Here is a 27,727-nt window from a genome sequence, read left to right on the forward strand (position 1 = left end):
ACAATGAATGAAGACAGATGAATGACACATAAAGCAAAGGAAATGAGAAACAGAGATACTCACAGCACACAGTTCATAAATGACCTGACTCGGCCGAGTCATAAAGGAGAGAGGAAACATTTGCAAGCCAATGAAGCATTTTAAAGGAAGCAGTAACGATTAAAAGGACCGTGCATCAAAAAAAACCACACAAATAGAGAGACAGACATAATAAAGCACACAAACTAAGACAAATTGACAATGCATTAGTATAGATCTGAGGCCTGTTTCACACATCTCACATCTGCGGCTAGTTTCAGCGCTCATATTAACAGGTTACAGCATTCATGCTGTGTTCATAGAAGCATCACAGTGGCAAGTTCTGCCACTGAAAATATTTCTGGCATGTGTCATGTACTCAAACTTCTATCTAGACCGGTGTAATCAACACAATCTTTTGCAATACAGGCTATTATGAAGAAAACAGAAAATAAAAGTGGGACACATTGTTTAAATCAATACATCTGACGGGCTACGTTCCACATGACAAACACATAAACACTTTCTATATAGCAAATCTGACTGAATCCAGATGATTTGAGCAGTTTATAGCTACACTTTGGGGTTTTTGTTCCATTCCTTATAAATTCATTCACGTCTTACTCACGTAAATTCAATTTCACAATAAACAAGTTTGTTACAATTATCAATGGCCAACTTCTAATACTCATTTTATTAATGTTATATAAAACAATGACTAAGTGAGTATTACAATGCCATCAGCTGATTAATGAAATTAATCTTGGTCGATAATTTCATTTTTTTTTTTTTATCAAAACACAAATGTAATATGTATGCTTACATATTACAAATATAATATTCAATTCAACAAATAACTAAATAAAGAATTAAAGTTTGGGGCCGGGATTAAGACTTTTTATGTACTGTATTTGAAAGAAGTCTCTCATGCTCACCAAGGCTGCATTTATTTGATCAGAAATACAGTAAAAACAGTGATATTGTGAGATATTGTTAAAAATGAGAATAACTGTTTTCTATTTGAAAATATTTGAAAATTATTCATGTAATGGCAAAGCTGAATTTCCAGCACCATTACTCCAGTCTTCAGTGACACATGATCCTTCAAAAATCATTCTAATGCTAATTTGCTGCTCAAGAAACATTTCTTAATATCGATATTGAAAACAGTTGTGCTGGTTAATATTTCAGTGATACATTTTCTCAAGATTCTTTGATGAATAGAAAGCTCAAAAGAACAGCATTGATTAAAATACAAATCTTTTGACATCTTTACTGACATTTTTAATCTATTTATCTTATTGACAACAAACATATAATTACATATTATAAATGACAAATTGAACATTTGAGAAGTACATATTGACTCCCCTAGTGTTCACCCTTTTTCAGGATAGAGAGCTGTGATATATGATATATGACTGACCTGCTGCAGTGCAATAATGTTGCTTTTGTCGGAGTCCATCTGAGCAGCTCGAAGTTTCTCCCTCAAATCTCTGATCATCTGTTGATACTCCAAAATTTCCATATCTTTCACTGATAGAACACTCTGAAACCGACACAAACACATTACAGTTACAGCATGTAGAACTTCCTAAACTACCAAAAGAATAGACCTTTTTATTCCCTCATTAGACTCATTGTGTATTTTGTATTTGACTGTTTAGGGACATTGCTGGTTTATATGTTGCAAGGATGCAGGGCCGTAGTTAGGGTATCCAGGGCCCCCGGTGCGGAATGTTGCTATGGGAACCCCTCAGTTGAAATTGCGGGGGCCGCTAGAATTGTCACTACCTTTCGCCCCTCTAGGGACGGCCCTGCTAGGATGTATGATACCTTCTGCGGGTTAGACATTAGGCACTGATTTTCACTGAAGTCATTGAGTTTCAAACCAGACAGAAACTTGAGCAACTCTAATTACAAGCTATTCAACTTTTTGGATCTTTTCCATCAGGTAACACATCTATTCAAAGAAAAAGTAGTTCCAAAGTAAATGATCATAGGCTTTGTGAAAACATTCTTAACAAATTTTTTTTATTGTTGATTTGTGTCAACTTGTTCAGAGTCATAATAGTATCATTATGCTATAATTTAATTTGTTATGCAACATAAATATTAAAAGCATAAGTGCTTTTGAGTGTTTTTGCTTTACCAATGAGATTATGTGATCTTTATTTGTGTCTGGAGTTTATTCTTTATTTTGGGGCAGTGTGAACTAGCCTTTAGAAAATATTCTCATGTATTTTCCAGGAACATCTTTCACTTTTTGTAATGTCTATTCAATGATTTACTCGTCTGCCGCAAAGATTTAACAAAAGTTATGTTCGTTTGGGTTCATTTGGGAGTTTTTGACATAAAATATCGATATACACTGTTATAATTTTTTTTAAAAACATTTTAAAAGCCCATGTATTTTTTCATCTATATTCCTTAGAATACATACAAGCTAAATTCCATTGTAGATGCGTGACAGCACAATGTTTAAAAAAATAAAAAATGTTTTTCTTGGATCATTAACTCAGAAGTTGTTGGTTGAAAGAGTAGGGCACAAAGGCACCTATTTAACGTATTCTTCAGAACTTCAGAAAATGTCTCCAATTTCAGACAGGTAAAACCACATAACACAAGAAAACAATAACAGTGTACTACCAAGAAACTTTGCCATATTTGCATACAAACTGTTCATTGACTCACCTTCCACTCCTCCACTTTTGCATTAACAGCAGCCATAACTGGGTCGTCCTCTTCAACTCGAGTCTGGATCTGTTCACTTAGCTCTCTGACCTGTGAAAAGACATCCTTTTACAATAATAATAGCAATAATTATATTTTTTAATCATAAAAGAGAGAGACCCATTTATGCACATTCATCATAAACCACTCTGTCGTTCAATCGCAGGTATTTATTTCTGCCAAATGTAGCTAGTAGAATCTATGTTTTCATGGGACTGGAACACTTAATTGACCAATCAGCATCTAGGACTGGCCTTAACCATCTTATAAACGTGATTAAAGCACCTGAAGCTTGGCATGATCTCTCTCTTTTCTCAGCTGATCCATGATGCTATCCGTCTGCTGGACCGCGATCTTCATCTTGTTGTACTCATCCGTCATCTTCTCCATCTCCTTCACAGACTCCTCCAAATTCATCTGCAGGTGCTCATTCTCGCTCTTCAGGTTGGCAGCCATGTCTTCGGCATGCTGGGAATAGGGAGAATATGTTGATCACAAAGATGTCACATAACAGGAGATTGCATTTGAAATGTACTTTAAAAGGTGACACATACATGTTTCTCCTACTTTTGCTACTTTTGAGTTTGATGTACAATGTCAATACGTTTTAAGGTTCACAAGGCAGGGGTTCCTCATCAGACCACCAAGATTGAAAACAAAACACTTAATGTAAAATAACCTGCAAACATTTCGGTACTGATGCTACATTTACATATCAATATTGATATAATCTGATAAACAAAAGCGTAAACTGATAAACTATTCCAAAAACATATACATGTATAGGCTATATGTTGTATATTTTTTTATAAGTCGACTTTCTTCGATAGCGGTTACTTTTTAAAATTAAAATAAACCTTAAATACTTAAAACATAAAAAAATGTAAATGCTACTAAAGTAATAGTGTGTATTATATATATATATATATATATATATATATATATATATATATATATATATATATATATATAAATTATATTAAATAAATAAAAATTCACCTTGAATTTATTTTCACCCTCCAGTTTAGGTGTAAAAATGTGTAAAATATTGCCAAAAGCATTAGAGGTGTAGCTTGATCCTGTCATGTTATGATGGCGTTATGTGGCAACCTGAAGGTCATGTGGGAATTACCTGCAGGTCCTCCATGCACTGGTAGAGCTGTTGGTTGGCTTTAGTAAGTCTCCTCTGAATCTCATTGCTCTCCTCTTTGGTCTGAAGAGTATCTCTCTGTTCTACTTCCTTTCTGTAGAATTCAACATCCTGTTGCAGCTGTTCGTTCTGCAATAATGAACAAATCATTACTCATCCTGCTGTCTAACATGATTTACTACTAATACTACTGGATATCATATAACATTACAAGGTTGCAAATTATAGCAGGACTTTTGAATTACTCATTCCAATCATTAGACTTGCATTGATTCATTTTCTTTAACTACACAGTGGTGGAACAGTCTCTAAGGGCTTAGGAATAATAATGTCCCGATGGACCAGATTCAGGACAGTTATAGCTTGCTCTATCGAGGAGAGAGTGTAATATTGATCATGTACATCTGATTTTATGCTATGCTAGCTACCCTGACTTAAATACAAGATAAAATTATCTAACCGGCTAATGCAGGTGAGGTTTTATTGAAATTGCAAGAATGAAAGTATGATCAACAAATCAGTAATATGCTGCATTATATGCCATATACTGTTTTCCAGCAAAAGAATGTTAATGAAGTTATAGCTAAATCATTTTAAAATAGTATTCCAAATGAATAACTTAACAACGGCGATAACAATTACTTGTTCTAAGCTGTTTTTAAAAATAAATAAATAAATTTGTATTGTAAATTGTAAAGAAAACTGTATTGTAAAGACAAATGTATATATACAAATACATCACTAAAATTAAACAGTTTTAAGGCGGGCAAGTAAAAATGACTCCTTGGGAAAAATGTTAGTTTTAAATGAATGGAACTTAATGGAACAGTTTATCATATTCCAAACCAGATGGTGATTTGAATTTCTTCAAGGCCACCTTTTGGTTACCAGACCAGATCAGACTGGAGGTGCAGTTCCATTTGACATGAACATGTTTCTGATAAATAGATTGGCTACTCTAATTCTGCCTAATCTGGGGTCTTACCTTCTTTGTAAGCTGCTTTATCTTTAGGGGCAGTGACAAGACATGACAGCAAGGAACGAAAAGGATAAAAAAAGAAAACAATAACAGGCATGCATAAAAAAAAAAAACGAAATGGTCAGTCAGGGAAATAGCTGAGAAGAGAAGGTGATGTAAGAGATATAATGGAATGGATAATTGGAAGTAACAGAAAGAGTAAGATTTAAGCATTTTTGCAGGCCCAGAAAAGGATTGGACATACCTCTCTTTTTAATTTCCTGTTCTTCTCCTCTGCCTCTTCAGCACGGACAGCCAGCTGTGTGAAAACATGCATCAGTCTGTTATCAATCCTACACCTGCAGCTACAGTATTGTTCTATTATTATTCTATATTTTTACTTTTTATGGTCTATTCCTTTTAATAAAAAGGACATCTTCGGTTTGATTATTAACCAATTCATTCAATTAATAATTTTATATTTTAATACCTAAAACATTACATTAAACAGTGCCCCATTTTTTGAATGCACACTTAATTTTTTTCTTTATTATGAAAAAAGTATGATTCCTTAAAATCATCACTTGAACCTTTTCTACAGCATAGAAGGAAGACAATGAATAATCTCTCATTCCATTTTCTAAATTTTTACACAAATTTTAGCGTTCATCAACTCTAGTTACTGTAAAAATAGATATTTTTTCTTTACTTTAACTGATAGGAAATTGAATAGCTCTAAATGTTTGACGTATTTTAGGCTACAGTGTAATTATACAAATAAGTATATAAACTGAGTAATAATAATGAACAACATGTACTTCCTAGATAATTAGGGTCAGGGTTAGTTGCTTGCAATTATGCATAATTTACTGTTATTACTAAAGACAATACATGTGATGTGTAACAGGGACACTGTAATAAAGTGTTAACGAAAAATAAGTGTTTCTGGCAATATTCAGTACCCTATTCGTGGAAAGCGCTGCCTACCTCCTCATTGACTTTCCTTTCCTTGCCCATTTCTTTCTCCAGCTGGGTCACCTCTCTCTCCTTGCGCTCCAGGTGACTCTCCAGTTGGTGGATCTCATCCCGGAGGAAACGTGTGTCCCCCCCTCCCACCACGTGCTGGGCCATCTGGACAGGAAGTGAGACGGATCTGAATAAAGCTCAAGAACAAAACTCTCCATCTGTGTATATCTGTGACACTGGTGAGATGTGCAGCTCAATGACATCTCTCTTCTTTTCACAACAATAAACATATTAAAGGAAATGTGATTTGTGGAACAATTATGGTTATACCAGAAAGCAACACACAGGGAATTAAGCCAGTAATCCTCTTAAGTACTTGAACACGGACTGTTCACAAACCGCACATACGCACATTCGTATGCAATTATTAGTCAAATTCCTCCCTTACCTCCAGCTCACCTTCCAGTTTTAGAACTTTAGCTTTCAGCTCATTTTCTGCAATCAGTCAATATGCAAGCATCAATATATTACTAAATAAATTGAACCAACATGCTATTACAATAAATCACAAAATATGATTATGTTGTTTGATAGAATTAAAACAGTGCTTGCAAAGCTCTAGTGCTTAATGCACATTCACATTCATTCACTCCATTCAAGCTTTGTTAAATCATTTCAGCCTTAGGTTTGAATGCAAGATTTATGAATGGAAATGTTATTTTAATGTATACATTTTTTAATCACACTATTCTTTTGTTTCTTTGCTAGCACTTTTATTTTCAGTAGGAAATGCAAATCTAATAATGACCGTACATACCAATTCTTGCTTGGTCCACACCGGCACTGTCTACAACTTCATAGGCACATTTAATTTCATCAAGTTTCATCTGAGGGTCAGAAAGACATCTAACATAACAGCAACTGCAGATGGCAAGACTTCAATGACCAGATAATTGAATTGAAAGAAATTCAAAGGTTTCCAAATGAAACAGCAGATGTGTGGTGACGGTGCATTAGTCTTACCCTCAGGAGTGTTCGTGAGATTCTAAAGAGCTGAATCATTTTCTCTGAATCATCTGCTTTCAGGTCCCGTGGTTTGACCTACATGGGAAGGAAAAGCATGATTGTCAGATGAATTTGCAGGAAGAATGTTTTTGTCCCTAGCACCTTCCAATAAGCAGATGTTAGTCTGGAAGCAAAGCCCAGGATAGAGATGTTCAACATTTTTTCTAGTTTAGCTGGAAAGGTAGAATTATTTTTTAACATGCAACCTTACATAAAAACAATACCCAAGCATTGTAACTTTGCATTTGCACATAGTAACACTGAAAATTGTTCACAGTTTTTAATGTGTAAACAGTAAAATGAACATAAACCTATCTTTATTTTTTACACAAATGACAACCGTCCCTCAGTTTTGGCATAATTTCCAACAACCTACCAACAATTTTACACTAAATATACAGTGTATACACAGCCGTGCAAAAGTTTAGAATCAATACGATTTTTTATGTTTTTAAAATAAGTCTCTTCTGCTCACCAAGGCTGCATTTATTTAATAAAAAAAAAACTAAAAAAAAAAAAACTGTAATATTGTAAAATATATACAATTTAAATATTTTCTGTTTGAATATATTTTAAAATGTAATTTATTCCTGTGATGTAAAGCTGAATTTTCAGCATCATTACATCATTACAGTGTCACATGATCCTTCAGAAATCATTCTAATATGCTGATTTGGTGCTGAAGAAACATTTCTTATTATTATCAATGTTGAAAACAGTTGTGTACATTTTTTTTTTCAGAATTCTTCGATGAAAAGAAAGTTGAAAAGAACAGCATTTATCTGAAATATAACGCTTTTGTAACATTATACACTACCGTTCAAAAGTTTGGGGTCAGTAATAATTCTTATCATTAAAAATTAATACTTTTAGATAGCAAGGATGCATTAAATTGATCAAAAGCGACAGTAAATATATTTATAATGTTACAAAAGATTCTATTTCAAATAAATGCTGTTCTTTTGAACTTTCTTTTCATCAAAGAATCCTGATTATTTTTTTACACAACTGTTTTCAACATTGATAATAATAATAATAAATGTTCCTTGAGCAGCAAATCAGCATATTTGAATGATTTCTGAAGGATCATGTGACAATGAAGACTGAAGTAATGATGATGAAAAATCAGCTTTGCATTACAGGAATAAATTATATTTTAATATATATTACAATAAAAATCAAATAATATTATACTGTATTATAATGTACTGTAATATTTCAATATTACGGTTTGTTTTGCATTTTTCATCAAATAAATACAGCCTTGGTAAGCATACTAATATATATATATATATATATATATATATATATATATACTGCCGTTCAAAAGTTTGGGAAAATATATATAAAAAATATAATAATATAATGTGGATTTATGATTTAGGATACATTAAATGTTTGCTATATATCCAGATCCATTTTTTTTACATATAATATATATATATACAGTATATATATATATATGCAGTATATATATATATATACATACATACACACACATATATGTAAATATAGACAGAATATATATATATATAAAGAGTATATATATATATATATAGAGAGAGAGAGAGAGAGAGAGAGAGTATATATATGTATACATACATATATATATATAAATTAAAATATAGGAAATACTATTACAATTATTAAAATACTTTTTTACCAGCAATATAATTTCCAATACAGAACATTTTTAAATACATAAGACATAATTCAATAATATTGTTATCATTTCCTGATCATTAGATACACATACCTTTAAAATCAAATGACAGATTTTCTCATCATCATCTCCCAGATCCTCTGGGTCTACTCCCATGAGCAGCTTCCAGTCTGCGGCTGCAGGCATCTTTCAGCTCCTGTGCAAATGTCCTGCAGTGCTGGACTCAACAACAGTTGAACCTGGTAAATGTCAGTGTGAGGTCAGATTTTCTACAGAGAAATGTCATGCTAATGTAAAATATTCTAATCTTATCCATCCACAAAAGCTTCTCACAGGACACAATGAATACACCCTCATATAAAGACGCAGAATAATAGTATAATACTAAACAAAGGGTCAAAAGACAAGCTAGATATTAGCAAGAAATACAGACCTCAGGAAACACAAGATTAGCACTGTGCAACTGGTCACATTTTGTTTTGTTTGTTAGCTACATTATGAAAATGCGTTTGTTAATGTCACACATGCACATTTTGTATACATTCATATAAAAGACACTGTAAATAACGCATTCAGACCTTATTGATAAAACAGCCTATCCATCTTCTGTTCCCCTTTCTCTACTGCTTCTAAGCAACCAGCAAAACAGTCGTAAAGCGGAATGTCGTAAACTCGTCTCCGTGGGTTCTTGATTTTACGCCATGTGACGCTCATAAAATATTATATTATACTGTACATTAATTTTCTAGGGATATAATATGGAAAATATTTATTAGTAGATATATTTTCATTGAACTGATATTGCCGAAACATAAAGTACTATAACTAACGATTTGTTATTCATTACTTGTATTCTGCCAATAATTCTGACCCGGAAGCGATTTTGTCCCTGTTAATTCAATGCTTTAGATCGAACTTGCTGCTTCAGCCAAAATAAACACACACACATTCTGTTTTCATTTAGTTTTTTACCAGACATGACAAGGTGAGTTGTCGATCTATTTAAATCCTGACGATCACTAATGACAGATTGAGATTGATTTTTTAAATGATTTAAGTCATTGACTGCTAATGGAACAGTTTAAGTCAGACTTGATCTTTGATCAGACCAGTGTCTTGTAAATTTAAACCTTTTTAAAAAAAATAATCATCAGTACATTCATGTTATTTATTAGGGATGGATGTTGCTTTGATGTTTTGATAAAGTAATGTATGCATTATCCGATTCATCTCAATGAAAACACATGCTAACTGATAGCTAGATGGGCTGGTCATGATTAATGGGGGTGCGCCTTTCTCTGCTCCGTTCAATCCGCACGAATTATTCTATTATTACGATCATTCATTCTACTGATTTATCAGTGAGAGTGTATTTAGGGTTGCAAGATGGTTGCAAAAAGGTCGCAACTCGCAATGCAGTAGTTTGATTTAAAAAGGGATTTAAAGGTCATGGGAATTTAAGGGGATTTTAAAATGGTTTTCCTGGCATGGAAAGGTCATCAAAATAAATTAAAATGTAAAAGGATTGGGATTTTTACAGTGATTACATATTTGTTTGTTTCTGCTCTGCTCTAAAATATTAGTACAATTATTTTTAAATAAATGTAAAATTAATTTTAATTTAAGTTTTGGTGGTTTGTTTTGTGGATTTTTAAAATTTTATTATATTGAGTTTTTTTAAAAATGTTTTTATTTAGCTTTATTTTTATTTCATTTGTAGTAATTCTAATACTTCTTAAACTTATTTGAGTTGCTGAGTTTGTTTAAATTAAGTTTTAAAATATTAAATAATAGTAACATATTCCTCTGCCCTACAATATAAGATATCAACCAAACCGTAAATGGCAGTAACAAAATTTGTAAAAATGTTGACACCTTCTTTGCAATTAAAAATAAATTAGATTGTAAATGGCACTGTAGAGCACATAAATAGAAATTGTCATTGTCAACAGTCATCAAAAACATTTTTTACTACCTGAAGCAATGAAGAATGTAGGGTGTGGCTTAGTTTACTAAAAAGGCTATAATTTCTAGATCGAATAAGTAAAAAAAATTCGTAAATTTATGTAGTACGTTACTCTAGGGAGGCTACATAAATCTGACTCGTCTCAGCCTATTGATGGAGCTATAAAATCATTAAAATTAAAAATTGCTCTCATTATGAGATCCTTGGTGTGTTTGGCTTGACATATTGTATACCATATTTTTCACCAAGCTCCCATGTGAATATATGAAGCCAGTTTTAAAATGCCTGGCATCAGCAATCAGATTTATGAAATGAAACAACAAGTTGACACAAAGGACTGAATGATTTATTGCAACATTGCCTGAATTCAAATGATTTTGTAATCGTGTCAGGAGGCCCAGTTGTTACTTGTCTGCCTTTGCAGTGCTCAATGAGGTCTCACATCAGCGATGGCTGTAGTGTCGTGGAAGGAGATCTGTCTTCTGACTGGACTGGTGGTGGGCTGCTACTGGAACAGCCTGTTCTGTGGTTTTGTGTTCGATGATGTCTCTGCTATCTTGGATAACAAAGACCTTCGTCCCACCACACCGCTGAAGAACCTCTTCCTCAATGACTTCTGGGGCACACCTATGTCAGAGGTAGTACATCTTTCTTTTGCATAGTGAAGAACTTAAGCTTGCTTTCTCAAGGCGATATGTTTTTGTTTTGGAGGCTCGTCGTATCCAACCTTGTCTTTTTCTCCAGGAGAGGAGCCATAAGTCCTATCGGCCGCTTACTGTTCTCACCTTCCGCCTCAATTACCTGTTCAGCGAATTGAGCTCCTCATCATACCACCTCCTCAATGTGGTTCTTCATGCCGTGGTGTGTGTCCTCTTTCTCCACTTCTGCCGTCTGCTCCTGGACCGAAGCACGAGCCTCATAGCGGCCCTGCTGTTTGCTGTCCATCCCATTCACACAGAGGCTGTAAGTAACTGCTATTATGTCATTTTAAAGTACCGCTATTATGCTTTTTCAGATATTACCTTTCATGTAGTGTAATAATGCTGTTTGTGAATGTGAAAGGTCGGCAAAGTTTCAAAGATCAAAGTGCGTTATAAATGGAGTTATTGTCTCCCAAAAGAAAGAAGCATTCCTGAACTGGCTGAAACGAGTCGTCAGTAATTCCAATCTTACTTCCTGCTTGAATCTATGTAGGTTTGTAACAAATGTGCAAATGCCAGTCTATGGTCTTCATTGGCTGCACACGAACGACTACTTTGACTCGCTATCAAATTCTGTAGCTGAGGCCTGGAAAAGTCTGGTTCGTGTTGTTGGTATGTTGAGAAGATGCTGTTTTATGCACTTTGCATGCACTTCCAAAGGATGAGGACTCCGGTACAAATTGATATGGACGCCATCATCACTGTTCATACCAATGTGTATCAAGTGCTGAGGAAAATCTGGAGCTGAAATTTAGATATAGTAATAGCCATTTCCGAAATGCTTTGTAAGTGGTGGATCAAACACAACAGACTTGGTCATCTGACCAATCAGAGCAGAGGAGAATAGACCAATCACAACAGACTGGGCCTTTTAACCTTTAGGCCTTTAATCAGAGCAGAGTAGGCTCTCAGAAAGGAGTTGAGAAAGACCATATCCCTGATTGAACTGTTTCAGACACTGAGAAAAGAGGTAATGCTGCTATTTTATGAGAAAATGTATCTGTTTTTTGACCTTGGATGCATTTAAACCTATTGAAGGAGACCTTCAAAGCAAAATTAGGAATCATTCCAATAAAATAATAGGGTCACTCTAACAGATTTATCAACATGTTTTATGTATCTGACATGTGAATGGATTCCAGTTAGTTTTTGATACTTTCATGTAAAGTTGCTTTATTGATCATGATGCTTCTGGTTGACCTTTTGTTATAATGTTGAAGTTTCCTCCTTGGTCATTTTGCCTTTGTTGCTTGAGGAAATGAACTTTGGCACAAAGTTGAAGAACAAACACTTCAACATGAATGAAGCGACTCTGCAGATGCCGCCTCATGATGGCAGTAATAGATAGAGCTTAATGTCCTAGTGTGCATTGCATGTAAACAATTGTACATTACCATCAAACACTGTTTAAAATTGAGCCCTTTTCATTTCAGTCAATATTTGTTTACTATTTTGTATGCTGTCCTTTCTTTTTAAGCATGAGATATCACTCGTTTGAAGTTCATAAGGTCAAAATTCTTGGAGAGGAGGAATAAATTACCGTATAAAGCAGAGTACAGTGTGCAGTACTATCTGAATAGAGTGCATTACTATAGAACTAGGGGTTGTTTATCAGTTAAAAATCTGTGATGCTAGTGAAATGGTTGGGGATCAGTCCCTGTGCGGGTGACATAAGAACTGTAGTGATAATCTGATCTTAGTCTTTCTCTAAACTGTTATACCATCTGCCTTTGTGCTTCTCTTTAGACTGTCTATTGAAATCATATATAGTACATTGCTTTGTATAAAAAGTTGAAATTTACCACGAGGAATCTTTCATGAACATATGAAGTGATGATCTGAGCAAACAAATCTTTTGTTTCAAAGTTATGAGTCGATTTGCACAAACTGAGGTATAAATCAGACACACTATAAAACGGCTCATCATAATCTAATTTAAATGTGGAAAATGTAAATAAAGTTTAGGAGGAAAATTTGATAACGCTTTGACGTTCAGTGAATGAGTAATATTTCATGGTCACTAATTAAATAGGAAAATTTGTGACATTGAGCATGTGAACTCGTCCAAAGTTCAGATGCTCTGGCTTTCAAGCCTGATGCACCACCTCCGGTGCCGATTGGGACAGCTGCAGGGTCATCAGCTGGACACCGCCGTTCATAGATGTTTCGCCCCCACGACCAGTACATCTCCAGGTGGGGGGCCGGTGGCATGCTGGGGACGTCTCCCCGCCACCCCCTGCGGCTGCCCTTTACTGGGGTGATGATCCCCACCCCATTTCTTTCCTCCGTCTTTGCACTCCGCTGCTAACTCTGCGTACTTCTGATGCTTCCTTTCGTGGGCTGCTGCCATATTCTCCTCCCAGGGGATGGTTAGCTCGATGAGGAGGGCTCGCTTCGCCACTGTGGACCACATGACTATGTCTGGTCGGAGAGTGGTAGTCATGATCTCTCTTGGAAAGACCAGCTGTTTCCTAAGGTCTGCCAGCATCTGCCACTCTTTACTAGGTGCGAGCATGCTGGACTTCTTCTGAGCAGGCAATAGGTGTATACCGCCAGGCTTTACAAATCCTGTCAGGGCATGCTCTTCTGTTGCCGGTGACTGGTTTGCTGCCACCCTATCGCCCTCCAGAATCTCGGCCAGTTTCGTCAGGATTGCATCATGGCGCCACCTGAAGCGTCCCTGGGTTAGTGCCACTCTGAATCCCGACAAAGTGTGTCGGAGACTTGCCTTGGCGCTCCCGCACAGACGACAGCCCACTTCAACACCATACCACAGTGTGAGGTTCCTAGGGCATGGAAGGGTGTCGTAGGTTGCCCTTAACAGGAAACTGAGCCTGGATTGAGGCGTCCTCCAGATATCCGCCCAGGTAATACGCCTGTTGATGGTAGCATCCCATCTCGTCCAGGCTCCTTGCGTGCCCTGGGATATTGCCTAAAGATGGAAGCGCTCCTTCTCTAGTCTGGTGATTTCGTCCACCACCATTGTCTTCTGCTGACTCTTGGTGGCTTTGGACCAGAATTGCTGCGCTGCTCCCCAGCCCAGCCCAGCACGACTGGTCTGGACCGCCCCCATCACTTCTCGGTGTTGCAGATTGGCGATGGCACGCTCCACTTCTGCTTGCGCCTTCCATTAGCGGACTGTGCGGATGGGGACATTCGCACTCCTTTTGAGCGATTCTGCGGAGTTCTTTAGTTCCAGCACAAGGCGAGCATTTTCCTGCTTATATCCTTGGCTGATGGATTTGAAAGGGAGCTCGAACACGCTAGATGTTTTGATAGAATTTTTTCTGTCTCAGTACAGAGACTTTTACTCTGTTGAGTTGATTCTGAGGCAGTTTTCATCTTAATATAGAGAATGAATAACAAACCTGTTACAATCATATTTTAAATACAATTGTTAGGCTTAGTGCTAATTCAATTTATGTTCGTCTAATATAATTACTCTTCCATTCAAATAATTTAATGTCTATCTTTCTTATCAAACTCTAGCATACTTAGAATCCTTTACTGTCAGCCAGTTTAACAACACTGACCTGTAAGTGTCTGATTTGGCTGATGCTCAATGGGCTCTCCCTCACTCTCTGAGCCTGCCTCTACCTCTTCTTCATTGGAGTAATAAGCAATAGACATTTAATTTCATATTAGCATACAGCATAAATCTATATAATATGCTAACATACAACTCATTTAGAGCCTATGATGTGTTAGTCTCAACTAAGACAAGTGATTATAATGGGAAATATACTTACAAGAATTAAACTGACAAACTGTCTGCTAACTGTTCTATATGATTATTTAACTGCTGGCTTGCTGGAGCTTTCAATTCATGTTTGCAGTGTTGAACTGCCTTTAGCAGCCTTCGCTCTTTCTCTCTCTGTCTCTGTCTTCTTTTTTGTGAATGCATTTTTTTTTTGTGGGGGGTTCGAGAGTACAATAATTTGATTAGACAAGCAGGTAATTCTATGAACGTAACGGTAGATATGTTGTACAAGTTGTCAGCACTAGTAGAAGACCAAAAGCAAAACATTACCGACATAAATAAAAACAAAACTAAAAAAAATATTAATTTCACATTCAACCACTGTCTTGCATAGCCTACCTGTTAATGCGACAGCTTTCGTGAATTGTCGTGTTCACTCTCAGTTTCAAGAGAGCGTCGCAGACACTGTGAGTGATGCTGCAGAGCGAGCGAGAAAACCTGGAGCGGATTAGCGGAATGCTTTGAGCGGTGGGGGTGGGGGTGGGGAAGAGGGGCACCTCAGTCGATGAGGGCAGAGGGGCAGTGGCTTTAGCCACCGGGCCACCCCCATGTGCATGCCCTGATGGTATTCCATACATTGCGGGGAAATGTCTCCACGTGGATAATAATATTAAATGCACCTTTCACCTAGCCTAGAAATCTAGACGCACCCTAGCGGCAGAAAAAAATATTTTGCAGCAAAGTGTGGTCTAGCAACTCTCCGTTGGCATTCGAGCTGAAATTGGCACTCAATCCAGGCTAAAAGAAATCACGCGTCTGCACCATTCATTTAGAGACACGCAGGATTCATATTTAAATAGTCTTTTTGTGGTTTGAAATTCGATTTCATTTGTACTGACCTGATTTTTATGAATTCATCAAGAAGTTGACAAATTCCGTGACATTCCGCTTTATACAGTAAATTTTGCATTGGTCTAGTCTACAGAGTGGTGAGTTCCGACAGAGGTGGCTGCGTCAGAGCCAAATATAGCGCATTTCAAAATTAAATTATTTTCTCGGCAAATCGGTTTTGAAAATGGCCGATACCGATAACCATGAAAATGCTCAATATCGTCGCCGATAATCGGTCGACCCCTACAGACCAGGCAACATTTTTCCAGTCTTCAACTGTCCAATTCTGGTGAGCTATTGCAAATTGTAGCCTCTTTTTCCTATTTGAAGTGGAGATGAGTGGTACCCGGTGGGGTCTTCTGCTGTTGTAGCCCATCCGCCTCAAGGTTGTGCGTGTTGTGGCTTCACAAATGCTTTGCTGCATACCTCGGTTTTAATGAGAGGTTATTTCAGTCAAAGTTGCTCTTCTATCAGCTTGAATCAGTCGGCCCATTCTCCTCTTACCTCTAACATCAACAAGGCATTTTCGCCCAAAGGACTGCCGCATACTAGATGTTTTTCCCTTTTCACACCATTCTTTGTAAACCCTAGAAATGGTTGTGTGTGAAAATCCCAGTAACTGAGCAGATTGTGAAATACTCAGACCGGCCCATCTGGCACCAACAAACATGCCACGCTCAAAATTGCTTAAATCACCTTTCTTTCCCATTCTAACATTCAGTTTGGAGTTCAGGAGATTGTCTTGACCAGGACCACACCCCTAAATGCATTGAAGCAACTGCCATGTGATTGGTTGATTAGATAATTGCATTAATGAGAAATAGAACAGGTGTTCCTAATAATCCTTTAGGTAAGTGCATACATTACAGAGTGCTTGGATTTTGAAATGCGTTGTGCATATTTGAAGCTTGGTGCGAGGGAAGACCTTTATCGACCTGATTTTTTTATCCGAAGGAAGGTCACTCCTGTTCCACGCTGGAAGTTTTTTGGATGGTCGATTCGACTTCTCATGAGGGGATTAAGGTTGCTGTGGCAAAGTGTACACCTGCTTGCCTTTCGGTTCCTTAAAGGCCCGAGTATACTTCATTTTCCATGAGAGAGAGAGAGGGCAAGCCTTTCAAAGTATACTCCCATGGCCGTGTGCGTGGAAAGACGCGCTTGGTGCATGCAGACTATCTAGTGCATTTGGTTTTCAAGTCACTCAAACATGCGCTGTTGTCCGCGCAATCACAAAAATTGGGCTGCATGCGGACTCTGTGCGCAGACACCTGTGGATTCTCATGATGATGATTACGTCACACGGACAGTGTGTGGACCGTCGTGGAACTTCTGCATTGCGGTCTGTATCACGCACAGTTGAGTGTGCGAGCCTTTCCAGGTATACTCCTTTGGCCCTTAGTGCAGAAAGACACGTTTGGCGAGTGCACACTTGCTAGTGGACTTTGTTTCCAAGCGATCAAGTCACTCGCACATGCGCTGTAGTACGTGCACCGTATACACGGGAAATACTGGGCTGGATGCGGACAGGGTGCGCAGAAGTCCACCACGAACCTTCCTGCTCACCAAAATTATGTCATGCAGACAGCGCACATGGTAGGTGCCCTTATGGTAGGTCTGGAGGCTATGTGTGAACCTCCATTTGAGCCTTTAGAATCCTTGAATCTAAGGATGCTACCCTGTCGTTGGTACTGGCATCAGCGAAGCATGTTGGTAATTTCATGTGCTGTTCATTTTGCATCCAATTTGCGTATGGTGGTGTTGAGTCTGGATGCGGCGGGTACTCCTAAAGTCATGTCGGGAGTGTGCTCTCATTCGAGCTGCCTGCCCTGTAAAATCTCTGACTCAAGAGGAAGACAGGAGACTTGCTCTGTGCCCTGTGCTAGTTGTACGCAGGTAAATTGAGCAGAAGCTGGCTGTGCGCTCATCTGACCAGCTTTTTGTCATCTTTTCCAACTTGGCCAGTGGGAACCCGCTATCTAAGCGATGTCTTTCGCATTGGATTGTAGAAAGCATGGTTATGTTTATAGCATATAAGGAGTTGGTTTTGCCTGCAGGGGTGTGTGCACATTCTAGGAGGGGCAGGGAAACGTCATGGGCATGGTTTAAGATGTTTGTGCAGCTGCATTACCGACTACATGTCACTGCAGCGACGATAGCTCACTCTTGCTCACCGCAGGTTTTTTTTATTTTTATTAAATTTTTTTCCCAAGATGCCGCCGCTTCTTGGAAAAGGGGTATGTGGCAATGCTGGTCCCTTACAATTTAGTTCAGCGACTTTGCGGGGTGTGAATATATGTCCCATGTTACTGCATTTATATGCTGAGGGCAGGTAACCCCGCCCACATCCCCATGCGTCATCGGCCTTTCAGGTGCGAATAAGGGTCTTCAGCAAATGGGGCAACAGCATGATATCCCATAGTCATGTGTTGTACCTCGTTTCACTCCTTCTGGAAACAGTAGTTATATGCATAACTCATAGTTCAAATCAATGATTCAATGAATACTTTCATTACCAAATTGATTTTCTTTAAGGAATGAGATTGCGTGGGTGTTTAAATCAAGATTGCGATCGTTTAACGATTAATCATGCAGCTCTAGTGTACACTATTATTTGTAATAAAAAAATACATTAAAGTTAAGAGCTTTTGCACTTTTGGTCCCAATTTTTTACTCCCCACTGATTGTTTATAACATTATATAACTGTTAATTATAACATGATTATCTTATATAACTGCTTGTAGTATTTTTAGCAAAGGTTCTCACAGGATGAATGAAAGGGAAAAATTATTACTGCTTTACACCTATGATTGATTGCTTAAAACTGGTTCCTCTTGCACCGGTCACATGACTCTTCATGGCGTAAATATCCCCGTCCAATCTCATACATTGCATATCAAGAAGCACTACTGCAAAAACCTGCTTAAGTTTTAAGAGATTTAATGTTGCAGTCTTGAGTTTAGCACATTTTGATCAAATGAAACCCCCCGTGACGAGTGTTGAGAGATTTGCACATCGAGCTGTTGAAATGTTTAACCGTGTTCCTTCGGTATGTGCAGGTAACAGGTGTTGTTGGCAGGGCTGAGTTGCTGTCATCCATTTTCCTGCTGGCTGCTTTCCTGGCGTACACCAAATCAAAAGGAGCCGATCACTCCATCGGTAAGTGTTGCCATGGCATAACCTCATAATCCATGCATACATTCACGTTGCAACAAGTTCATTTCTAGTACATGACGCGCAAGCTGTGACTCGCCTCCCATTCAAAAGCTCACCGAGCTCCCCACCCAGAAGTCTTGAGTACACAGCTCCACTTTCACAGATCGATCAAACTGGCATGTTGTTTCTGACTTGATGTACTACACAACAATTATTATATTATACTGTCAACCTCCCACTGTGATTCTTGATATTTTTTTTAACAAGAATGTTAATCCGTCACAATACTTTTGTTTTTACCTTGTCCAAGGTGTGAAGACAAGTGATTATTTTCTTATTTTATTTCATTTTCATTTCTTTTGTTCATCTTAAATAAGCCGTTGCCTTTATTTTAAAAGAAATTGCATAATTGAATAGTGCATGAAAGTGTTGTATTGTATTCTAAGCCAATGTTCTTTACATATTATAGGTCATAATTTGAACTATAATCCGCATCATTAATGTCTCAGTTGGCACAGTACTAAGCCACCACTGTTGCTGCTTCTGAACTATATATTTATTTTTATATTAAAATCAATGAACAATAATAAAAATAATCAAATTAATTATATGATATGCCAATCATTAAATTTGATGAATTGCAAATAATTGCATATATTAAGCTACCATATTATTACAGGCAAAAACACTGAATAGATAAAGTGAACAATATATTATATTCTAAATTACTTTAAGTCTTATTTCTTATTTTTGTTCATGTCTTTGACTGTTGCATCACATCTTACAGCACGAGTGCCACAATTTAAGACACCATATACATTTAAAAACAATTTCTAGATCCCCATGGTCTGTTCTATTCCATTCCGTTGCACTCCATTCATCTGTTTTCAAACACAAGAACACAGTCATGTAACTGCTTTTGATGTTGGGAGTGGTTTGGCATACCACATTGTGATAATTAATCATGCTAAATTAACATGTTAAATTGACATCTCTGTTTGTTTAGTTTTTTTCTCTGATTCTCTTGAAAAGAATTGGGGGACGAGATTCCCCAATTTCCCAATGAAGAACAACACCAGGCTCTTTTCCTTTGCTGATCTTTCTTCCACTTTCTTTCATCTGAATGATGTTTGAAAGATGCATAAAGTTACTCAAAAGCACATCCGACATGTTAAAAATGAAGCACGCTCACATGAGATGTAGACTTAAGTCATATCACTTTCCTGTGTCTTCAACTTTCTCTTTCAGTGTGGACTCCCATCATTTCAACCGTATTCCTGGTTGCCGTTGCCACGCTATGCAAGGAGCAGGGAATTACTGTAATTGGGATATGCTGTATTTACGAGGTCTTTGTTGCCCAAGGGGTAAGAATTACATTTATTTGTCTTCTCGTAAATAAAGGACGTGTGATTTGCATGGTTAAAGCCAATATGATCTGCTATGGGGTCTTAGGATCAAAAGCTTATTTGTTAGAAAGTACACACAAAAAAAATACAACTATTTTGCTTTTAAGGGAAGTCATAAAACATCCTTATCTTTTTGATATTATATAAAAAGCCCTATTTTGTTGGCAGAAAGACAGAGGGAGAGTGAAACCGCTACCCAGATGGAAAGACTTAACATGTCCTCATGGGGCTGCAACCTCACACTATGACTACAGAAATATTTGCACCCTTTTGTCTGTTGCTGTCACTATCTTGACAGTTTAATACCAACAAAAACCTTGAAACAAAATGGGCATATCGTTGCGGTGGAAGAAATTCAAAAATTAAACGTAAAGCAAATAAAACAGTTTGCTGTATCAGTGGGAGCAATTTCCTGTGCCGTTTTTGTAGTAGTGTAAAACATATTGGGTTTAAGGCTCTAAATCCATCTCTCGCAGTGAAAATCACTCAACAACTTGCCCTATATACTTCATTGGCGTTTTGACAGTCACTAGTTATTTTGGTGTGAATATAAAATACGTTTAAAAAACCCAGAGGGCATGTCTGTGTTGAGTTTTTCGAAGAAGAGTGTGAAAATCAACACTGAGGCATCAGCCAATTGATAACCAACAGCTTATACAGGTTTCTTATCTGATACGACATTTAGTACCTTCTGCCCGGAAAAGGCTATTCAAGACATAACTATTTTGTAAGTGACAGTTGAGTAAATAACTTCAGGGCAACATCTCTCATTTCTAATAGCAGTGAAACAAAACGGCAAAGTCTCATAGTTTTGTTAACCACAAGTCTTACCAGATGTGAAAACACCCTGTTGCCTATACAGTTTGAAACAAGCTGCAGGATTTTAAAAATCGAATTTTTTTGACGCACTGACGTGAGTTAGATGCTGTACACATTGCATGTCACAGGCATTAAGGATGCAGTGTCCCTTCAAAGAGTCTTTACCAATGTTCCATTTTAATTGTATATCTATTGTTACCAGCTAGCAGCCGATTAGCATCTGTATTTGAATATCAAGTGAAAGCCACTCAGCGACATTGCGTTCATTCTGTCCATTAGTGTTCGGAAGTTCTCCGGGGTCTTTGGTCTTTTGACAGCCTTCCATTCGCTTTGCATCATGCAATTACATTTTTACATAATGGACTGTGGCATAACCGTCTTATGTGAGCTCGCAACTGAATGAATGTAAGCAGCTGTTGTTTCTGACAGGAACTTGAGGTCTGTGGCTCTTTGCCTTGGACAAATCTATGCTCCGTTCACCCCGTACGCAGCCCTCAGCTATCCTTCTAATTCAACCCATATGCACGAGTAGCCCATTGACTTTGATGTTTCGCTGAAATACATGTAGCTTAAGTCATTAATCTAATCGGCCTAAGTCGTTAGAGGTACAGCGTTTAAACGATAATGTATTAAATGTAATGTTAAGCTAATGTATCCGGAGCAGAGCCAATGTGGCGTGTGAAAGTTTCGTTGCAGCGACCTCTAACGTAGCATTTATCGCTGTGAAATAGTCGGGACTGTGGTCTAGTGGTTAACCTGCTGGCAGACAGATTAAGCTGTCGTGGTCAAATGGGAGGTATGGGTTTCAATACAGCATGTATTGTGTCTCTTCTTGTCTTGTCTTCTCTACAATTTTGTCAACAAAAATGGAAAAAGCCCTAAGCATTATATAAGAGTTATTGAAAGATATATAATTATTACTAGTTAAATAATTGAAAATATAAAATTATGTAATTAAATACTTGTATGTTTAATGTATGTTCTTTATTTTAGATTTAATTTATTACAAACTGTATTTAATTTATTCTTATTTAATTATTACTAAATAATACTTTAAACTTTTTACTTAATAGTTTAAACAATTTTATATAGGCTACATGACTATTCAAAAGTTGGGTCAATATGATTTTTTTCATAGAAATTAATACTTTTACTAAAAAATCATCAAAATTGATAGTAATCATTTATAATGTAACTAAAGATTTCTATTTCAAATAAATTGTTATTTTAAACTTTCTATTCATCAAAGAATCCTAAAAAAAAATATCCACTGAAATATTAGGCAGCAAAACTGTTGCATAAGAAATGTTTCATGTTGACCAAGAAAAGTTATTTTCAGTTGCAAAAATTGATTGTATTTTTTATCAAATAAATGCAGCCTTGAGTATGAGACGACTTTCAAAAACATGAAAAAAATCTTACCGACCCCACACTTTTGAATGGTTGTGTATACATGAAAATTAAATTGTAAAAACGTTACATTTATTTGATGGTTATAATAAATAAAGTGCACATATAATCATTAAATATGTATTTCTATGTCATTTGTTCTAAATATATTTATTTATATTTTATTTCCTTAATCATGTCAGTCATTTTCTCCTTTTTTTTTTTTTACTTTTTATAAATACAGTTCACTCTGCCCATGCTGATTGACACCCTACTTCAGGTGGTGAGAGGAAAAGATGGTTTTCCCTACGCTGTCCTCCAGACCCTTCTGAAGCTCATTGTCCTGATCATCAGCACACTTTTGCTGGTCATCGTCAGGGTGCAGGTCATTCAGTCCCAGTTGCCAGTGTTCACCAGGTGAGACCAGTGAAACCTCAATTCTGTACAATCACTTTACATTAAAAGTGAAACTGAATTTTCAGCATCATTACTCCAGTCTTCAGTGTCACATTAACCTTCAGAAATCATTCTAATATTCTAATATACTGATTTGCTGCTAAAGAAACATTTCTTATTATTATCAATGTTGAAAACTGTTGAGCTGCTTAATATTTTTGTGAAAACCGTGATACTTTTTCAGGAGTCTTTGATGAATAGAAAGTTCAAACGAAAAAATTCATTGCCAAATTGTAATTATTATAATGAAAATTATAATAAATATAGCTGCAAGCAGCAATTATTGGGGCCAAGCACAACCAAAATAGGTATAAGCATCAGACCAATTTCAACAACGAGCATTTTAAGATGATTTTAGGCAAAATGGCTGAAAAATCCTAAATGCTGTCACTAGTAATGATTTAATGATTCATCACTTTCGACCAATAGGTGGTGCTCTGACCAAATTGATGTAGTGGGGTCAGAGTGGGGTGACAATGACACATGTTAAGTCTGGTGTCAATTTGCCAAAGCATTAAGGCTCAGTCATTTTGGGATCATGCTTTGTTGCTGTGGTATATGAAAACGGTTTTGTCGTATCGAAACAAAATCTGTAACTTTTTGTTGGCACAGTCTGAAGATGATCTGACGTCTAGGAGGAGTTCGGAAAAACTAGGGTTTTAAAGAAAATCAATATGGTGGACAGGAAGTTTGGCTGACTATGGCCAAATTGGTATCTATGTTCCCTGCATGACCCGAGGAATCTATCAAGACTTTTCTTAAGAAAGAATCTTTGGTGTTTGGCCCCTAATAAACATGCAGTGCATATATTTATTTTATTAAATCACAGCCTTTGATTTGATAATAATCGCACTAAACCATATTGTGATTTCGGTTCTATTTTAATTAATCATGCAGCCCTACAATGCTCAGCAGTATTGTATCCAGCGTGGACAAATGGTTTGTCACTGGAAACTTGTCACATCAAGCATGGAGTAATGCACAATCCCGAGTGGCTTATTGCCTTAATAAAAAGATTTATTACTGCACATTTGGTTTTAAAAAGGAAATGGCAATGGTTTCATTGGCCAAGCAAAAATAGCACCAGCATCAAATAGCAAGGGAACGATGTGACTAATGAATGTAAATATGGTATCATATTATGGGAAAATCATTCTTAATTGTATATATTAAGCTTTTAAAATAATGAGGGACGTCATGATGCTTTTATAACCATCAACAGCCTGGCCCTGAACTGAAACTGATCTATATATCATCTGATCTGGAACCACCCCTATAGAGTCCTTAGATAGTGATCACTCTGCCCACCCTTAAACAAGAGAAGCATCTCGCTGATTCCAAGAGCTCTGTGTAAAATGCCTTGACATACTCCTGTCCTCTGATCGTCATCCCCGGGGAAGTTGATTGGGATCTGAGTAAAAATCCTTTTGGATTTGTCACGGAAGCGATCGCTAATCCCAAGACATAATCCATCGACTGTCTCCGACCGTCTGAATTAGTGTTATCGCACAGCTCTCTAGAGACATAATACACTGGATTAACATACTTTCGAAGTTTATTTTGTCCCTGTGTTGTATTTTGGAATATTGTGATAATATTGGAATGCCCCAGCCAAAACAAAAACATTCTTCTTCCAAGATTTTGGATTTATGACAGGGTTGTGCAAAGGATTTTATTGGGTTTTAATACTTGAAGTTGGCTCTCGCACCCTTCAAACCTCTCTCCCAAAACACACCCTTCTATGAAAGCCAAAGTGATAAACTTCGGTTTGTGTCCATTTCAAACAGCAGAAATATTTTGCCTTTGGAAAATATTAGCTTCGAGCTTAAAAGGAGTAACATTAACATAGCAAGTGTTTTTTTTTAGTGAAGACTGAAAGCCCATATCAGTGTTCTGCACTTCTTATTTTTATAAGTGTTTTTTTTTTTTTTTGCTGTAACTTGACTAGTAGCGCATGGCACTATCAACGGCAAGGTCATAGGTTAAAATCCCATGGACATTGTATACTGATGTGTATATTTTAAATGTGCTGCCAAAAAAAAAAATGTACAATTTGAAACCTGTTTTTAATTCAATCAGGATGCTTTCATTTCCTGTTATAGGGTGTTTATAATCATTATTAACCAGAGAGTGTTGTTGTTTAATGCGGTAAAGGCCACCGTCTTTGAATGCTTGTGATTCAAAGAACATCAACACTTTATTTAATCCGTTTTGTGAGTCTTATACCAGTTAATGGCCTGTTGCCACAGATCAGCGTTGCCAACTTGACAGCATTGTTGTTCTGGTAATTTTTTTTTTTTTTTTTTTTTAGCTGTCTGATGCCTATCATTCAGTCTGGTTGTTTTGTCTTGGACCCTTTTAAATCTCTCTGTGGTTTTATGCATTGCAGAATAATCGCCATGGGCTGAATTCAACAAAAAATGCTCTAAATGAATGCACTAAAGAAAAAAGTTTTTATTTGCTTCGAAATGTTTATCTTGCAGTATCATGATCTGAACACGTACTCTAAGGGAAGTATGTTGCGGAATTTAATAATGGGATTTCTTTCAATTCCAAAATTGTAATTTCCATTTTCAAGACTTTCAAAACTTTTTTAACCTTTAAAACAAGGCTGTTCAGATAACATATTTTATTTAAAAATGTATTTTTTTTTTAGTTCTTCCTTGAATTAGAATTTCTGTTTGCAACCTAAATTCGAATTCAGAAATTGAACTGGAATGTAAAGAGCATTTTCATTTCAATGCTGCTGTCTATTTCAAAAATATATTTTATTCATTTGAATTATTTTTTAATCGGTTTGAGTGAATGATTCAATGACTCACTCATAAATACTTCACTGGTTTCATTACTGGATGAATCAACATTTTGAAATGAATCTCTTGAATAAGTGATTCAATGACAAATACATTTGGGTACCTCACGAAACTGATTTCGGACAGACTTCTGTGGCAACGTAATGGTTTATTGATATACAGTTAAATAGAGCGAGCTTTGGTGATAACTAAGAAAATATTTAATACTACTACAATTGTAATTTCTCGCTAGAAATTACATCAGTAGTGGAAAACGTTGGTCAAAAGCGTACATCAGACGCCATCTTCATTTTTTAGCTCAAATGCCACAGAATGGAAAGCACAGGATTGTGGGATATCTAAGGCAGCAAAGAATCTGTGCTGCCTGCAAAAATCGATCAGATGAAGGTATCTCAGGAGACAGGAAGTGAAGCTAACATTGGATTTGGACGTGCCTTGATGCCTTCTTACCTTGGAATGCGTTCTCCGAAGTCAGCATTTTTAAGCTTTTGGACGTAGTCTAGGTGTGTTTCGTCTTTAAGCGGCGCTGTGCAGACGATTGGTGTATGAAGCCTCGTATGCTTTCAAATCGCTCTCGCGATACTTTGATGTCATGCACCGATTGGTCTGCACAGAGCCAAAAATTGGCGTCTAACACGGCTATTGTCTAACAGTCACTTATTGCCAGACTCGCCATCTATTGGTGTAACGATGTAATTGATACAATCTTTATTTCAAGCTACTTTCAAAAGGTGATTTACTGTAACTTGATCACTTTTTGATCACTGTAATTTGAGAACAGTGTTTATATTTAAACTATAAACTTTTCCCAATACTTCCCAAGAATTCAAGTTGTGTGCAGTTCTCTTCAGGCGTTCAGATCTTCAGACAATGTGGTACAGTTGTGATCTATTGAACGTAGACCCATGAAATTATATTTATGATATTGGTTAATGGTTCACAGTACTTGCACAGTAATAAACTAGTATTATTAGAGTATTTCACCAGCCATTCTGGATATCTGAAGGGAAAATAAAAAATATTTAAAAATATCCTGTAAAATCTTATTAATATTGCCTTAAACTTTTTATTAGTAGTATGAAACATAAAGGTTTTTGCACTAATCTCCACCTAAATATCTGAAAATATGTTAAGCCAGCAGAACAGTTTTTTTTAGCTAGTTGATTAATTGATTTGGTGAAACATAAAACCAGCATTTTCTTATCTGTATTCCTTTTATCAATGCAACCTTTTCCGAATGAATAATGTCTATTGGTGCGGTATGTCTTAGTGGAGAGGAATAACTCATTAATTATTTTCCATCTGTCATCAGGTTTGATAATCCAGCTGCTGTCAGCTCCACCCCGACCAGGCAGCTGACTTTCAACTACCTCCTGCCAGTAAACGCCTGGCTGCTGCTCAACCCCTCTGAGCTGTGTTGTGACTGGACAATGGGCACTATTCCCCTCGTGGAGTCCCTACTGGACCCCCGCAACCTTGCCACGTTGGTATTCTATGGTCTGCTGAGCTTCCTTGCTTTTCACAGCCTTTGGTACGGCCACAGTTCTGCCAAGATCGTCATGATGGTACGTTTGTGGGTGGGGCTAATGGAAAATTTGAGTATGTTTGACTTGAAAGAACAAGAAGATCTATTTTGAACTTTTTGTTAAGTGAAGATGCATGTATGTAACCACAAAATGAATGAGAAGATGCTTATTCTTTCAGGGGGGATTTTAACGGTTGTCTATATAAACACATGAGAAAAAAACAGAGGAAATTGTTTATTCAAAAACATTTTGAAATAATACTGACCTGTCTAATACAGTCTGTCAGAAACAATTTAGGGTTTTTTTCATCCATACTGGATGACCCATGCATATCCAGAATCCAAGTAAACCCA

General features: G+C 36.8%; 2 protein-coding genes across 10 annotated transcripts in view; one reads left to right on the plus strand and one right to left on the minus strand.

The window, feature by feature from the left end:
• The window catches only part of cep290 (centrosomal protein 290), a 28,558-nt gene extending 19,348 nt beyond the window's left edge, over nucleotides 1-9,210 (minus strand). For 2 of the 9 annotated variants that reach the window (XM_077210694.1, XM_077210687.1), the window contains exons 1-13: nucleotides 9,132-9,210; nucleotides 8,647-8,792; nucleotides 6,849-6,926; nucleotides 6,643-6,712; nucleotides 6,274-6,320; nucleotides 5,847-5,990; nucleotides 5,125-5,178; nucleotides 4,887-4,907; nucleotides 3,884-4,030; nucleotides 3,037-3,219; nucleotides 2,713-2,802; nucleotides 1,445-1,567; nucleotides 64-84 (exon numbers count right to left, since the gene is read on the minus strand). In XM_077210694.1, the coding sequence (XP_077066809.1) occupies nucleotides 64-84; nucleotides 1,445-1,567; nucleotides 2,713-2,802; nucleotides 3,037-3,219; nucleotides 3,884-4,030; nucleotides 4,887-4,907; nucleotides 5,125-5,178; nucleotides 5,847-5,990; nucleotides 6,274-6,320; nucleotides 6,643-6,712; nucleotides 6,849-6,926; nucleotides 8,647-8,739 (1,071 nt within the window). In that variant the 5' untranslated portion in view covers nucleotides 8,740-8,792; nucleotides 9,132-9,210. Of the gene's footprint in view, nucleotides 1-63; nucleotides 85-1,444; nucleotides 1,568-2,712; nucleotides 2,803-3,036; nucleotides 3,220-3,305; nucleotides 3,426-3,883; nucleotides 4,031-4,886; nucleotides 4,908-5,124; nucleotides 5,179-5,846; nucleotides 5,991-6,273; nucleotides 6,321-6,642; nucleotides 6,713-6,848; nucleotides 6,927-8,646; nucleotides 8,793-9,131 lie in introns of those variants that run through there. The other 7 variants (XM_077210695.1, XM_077210691.1, XM_077210696.1 and 4 more) reach the window with 5 other exon arrangements.
• Nucleotides 9,211-9,230: 20 nt separating this feature from the next.
• tmtc3 (transmembrane O-mannosyltransferase targeting cadherins 3) overlaps nucleotides 9,231-27,727 on the plus strand; it is a 36,274-nt gene continuing 17,777 nt past the window's right edge. Inside the window, exons 1-7 of the mRNA XM_077210699.1 lie at nucleotides 9,231-9,538; nucleotides 10,944-11,157; nucleotides 11,264-11,482; nucleotides 18,869-18,968; nucleotides 20,214-20,329; nucleotides 22,824-22,996; nucleotides 27,161-27,413. Coding sequence (XP_077066814.1) covers nucleotides 10,969-11,157; nucleotides 11,264-11,482; nucleotides 18,869-18,968; nucleotides 20,214-20,329; nucleotides 22,824-22,996; nucleotides 27,161-27,413 — 1,050 coding nt within the window. The 5' untranslated portion in view covers nucleotides 9,231-9,538; nucleotides 10,944-10,968. The remainder of the gene's footprint in view (nucleotides 9,539-10,943; nucleotides 11,158-11,263; nucleotides 11,483-18,868; nucleotides 18,969-20,213; nucleotides 20,330-22,823; nucleotides 22,997-27,160; nucleotides 27,414-27,727) is intronic.

Source organism: Siphateles boraxobius, unplaced genomic scaffold (genome assembly GCF_051911475.1).
Source record: "Siphateles boraxobius isolate OS27281-9 unplaced genomic scaffold, OSU_SipBor_1 65, whole genome shotgun sequence".
NCBI classification, from domain to species: domain Eukaryota; kingdom Metazoa; phylum Chordata; class Actinopteri; order Cypriniformes; family Leuciscidae; genus Siphateles; species Siphateles boraxobius.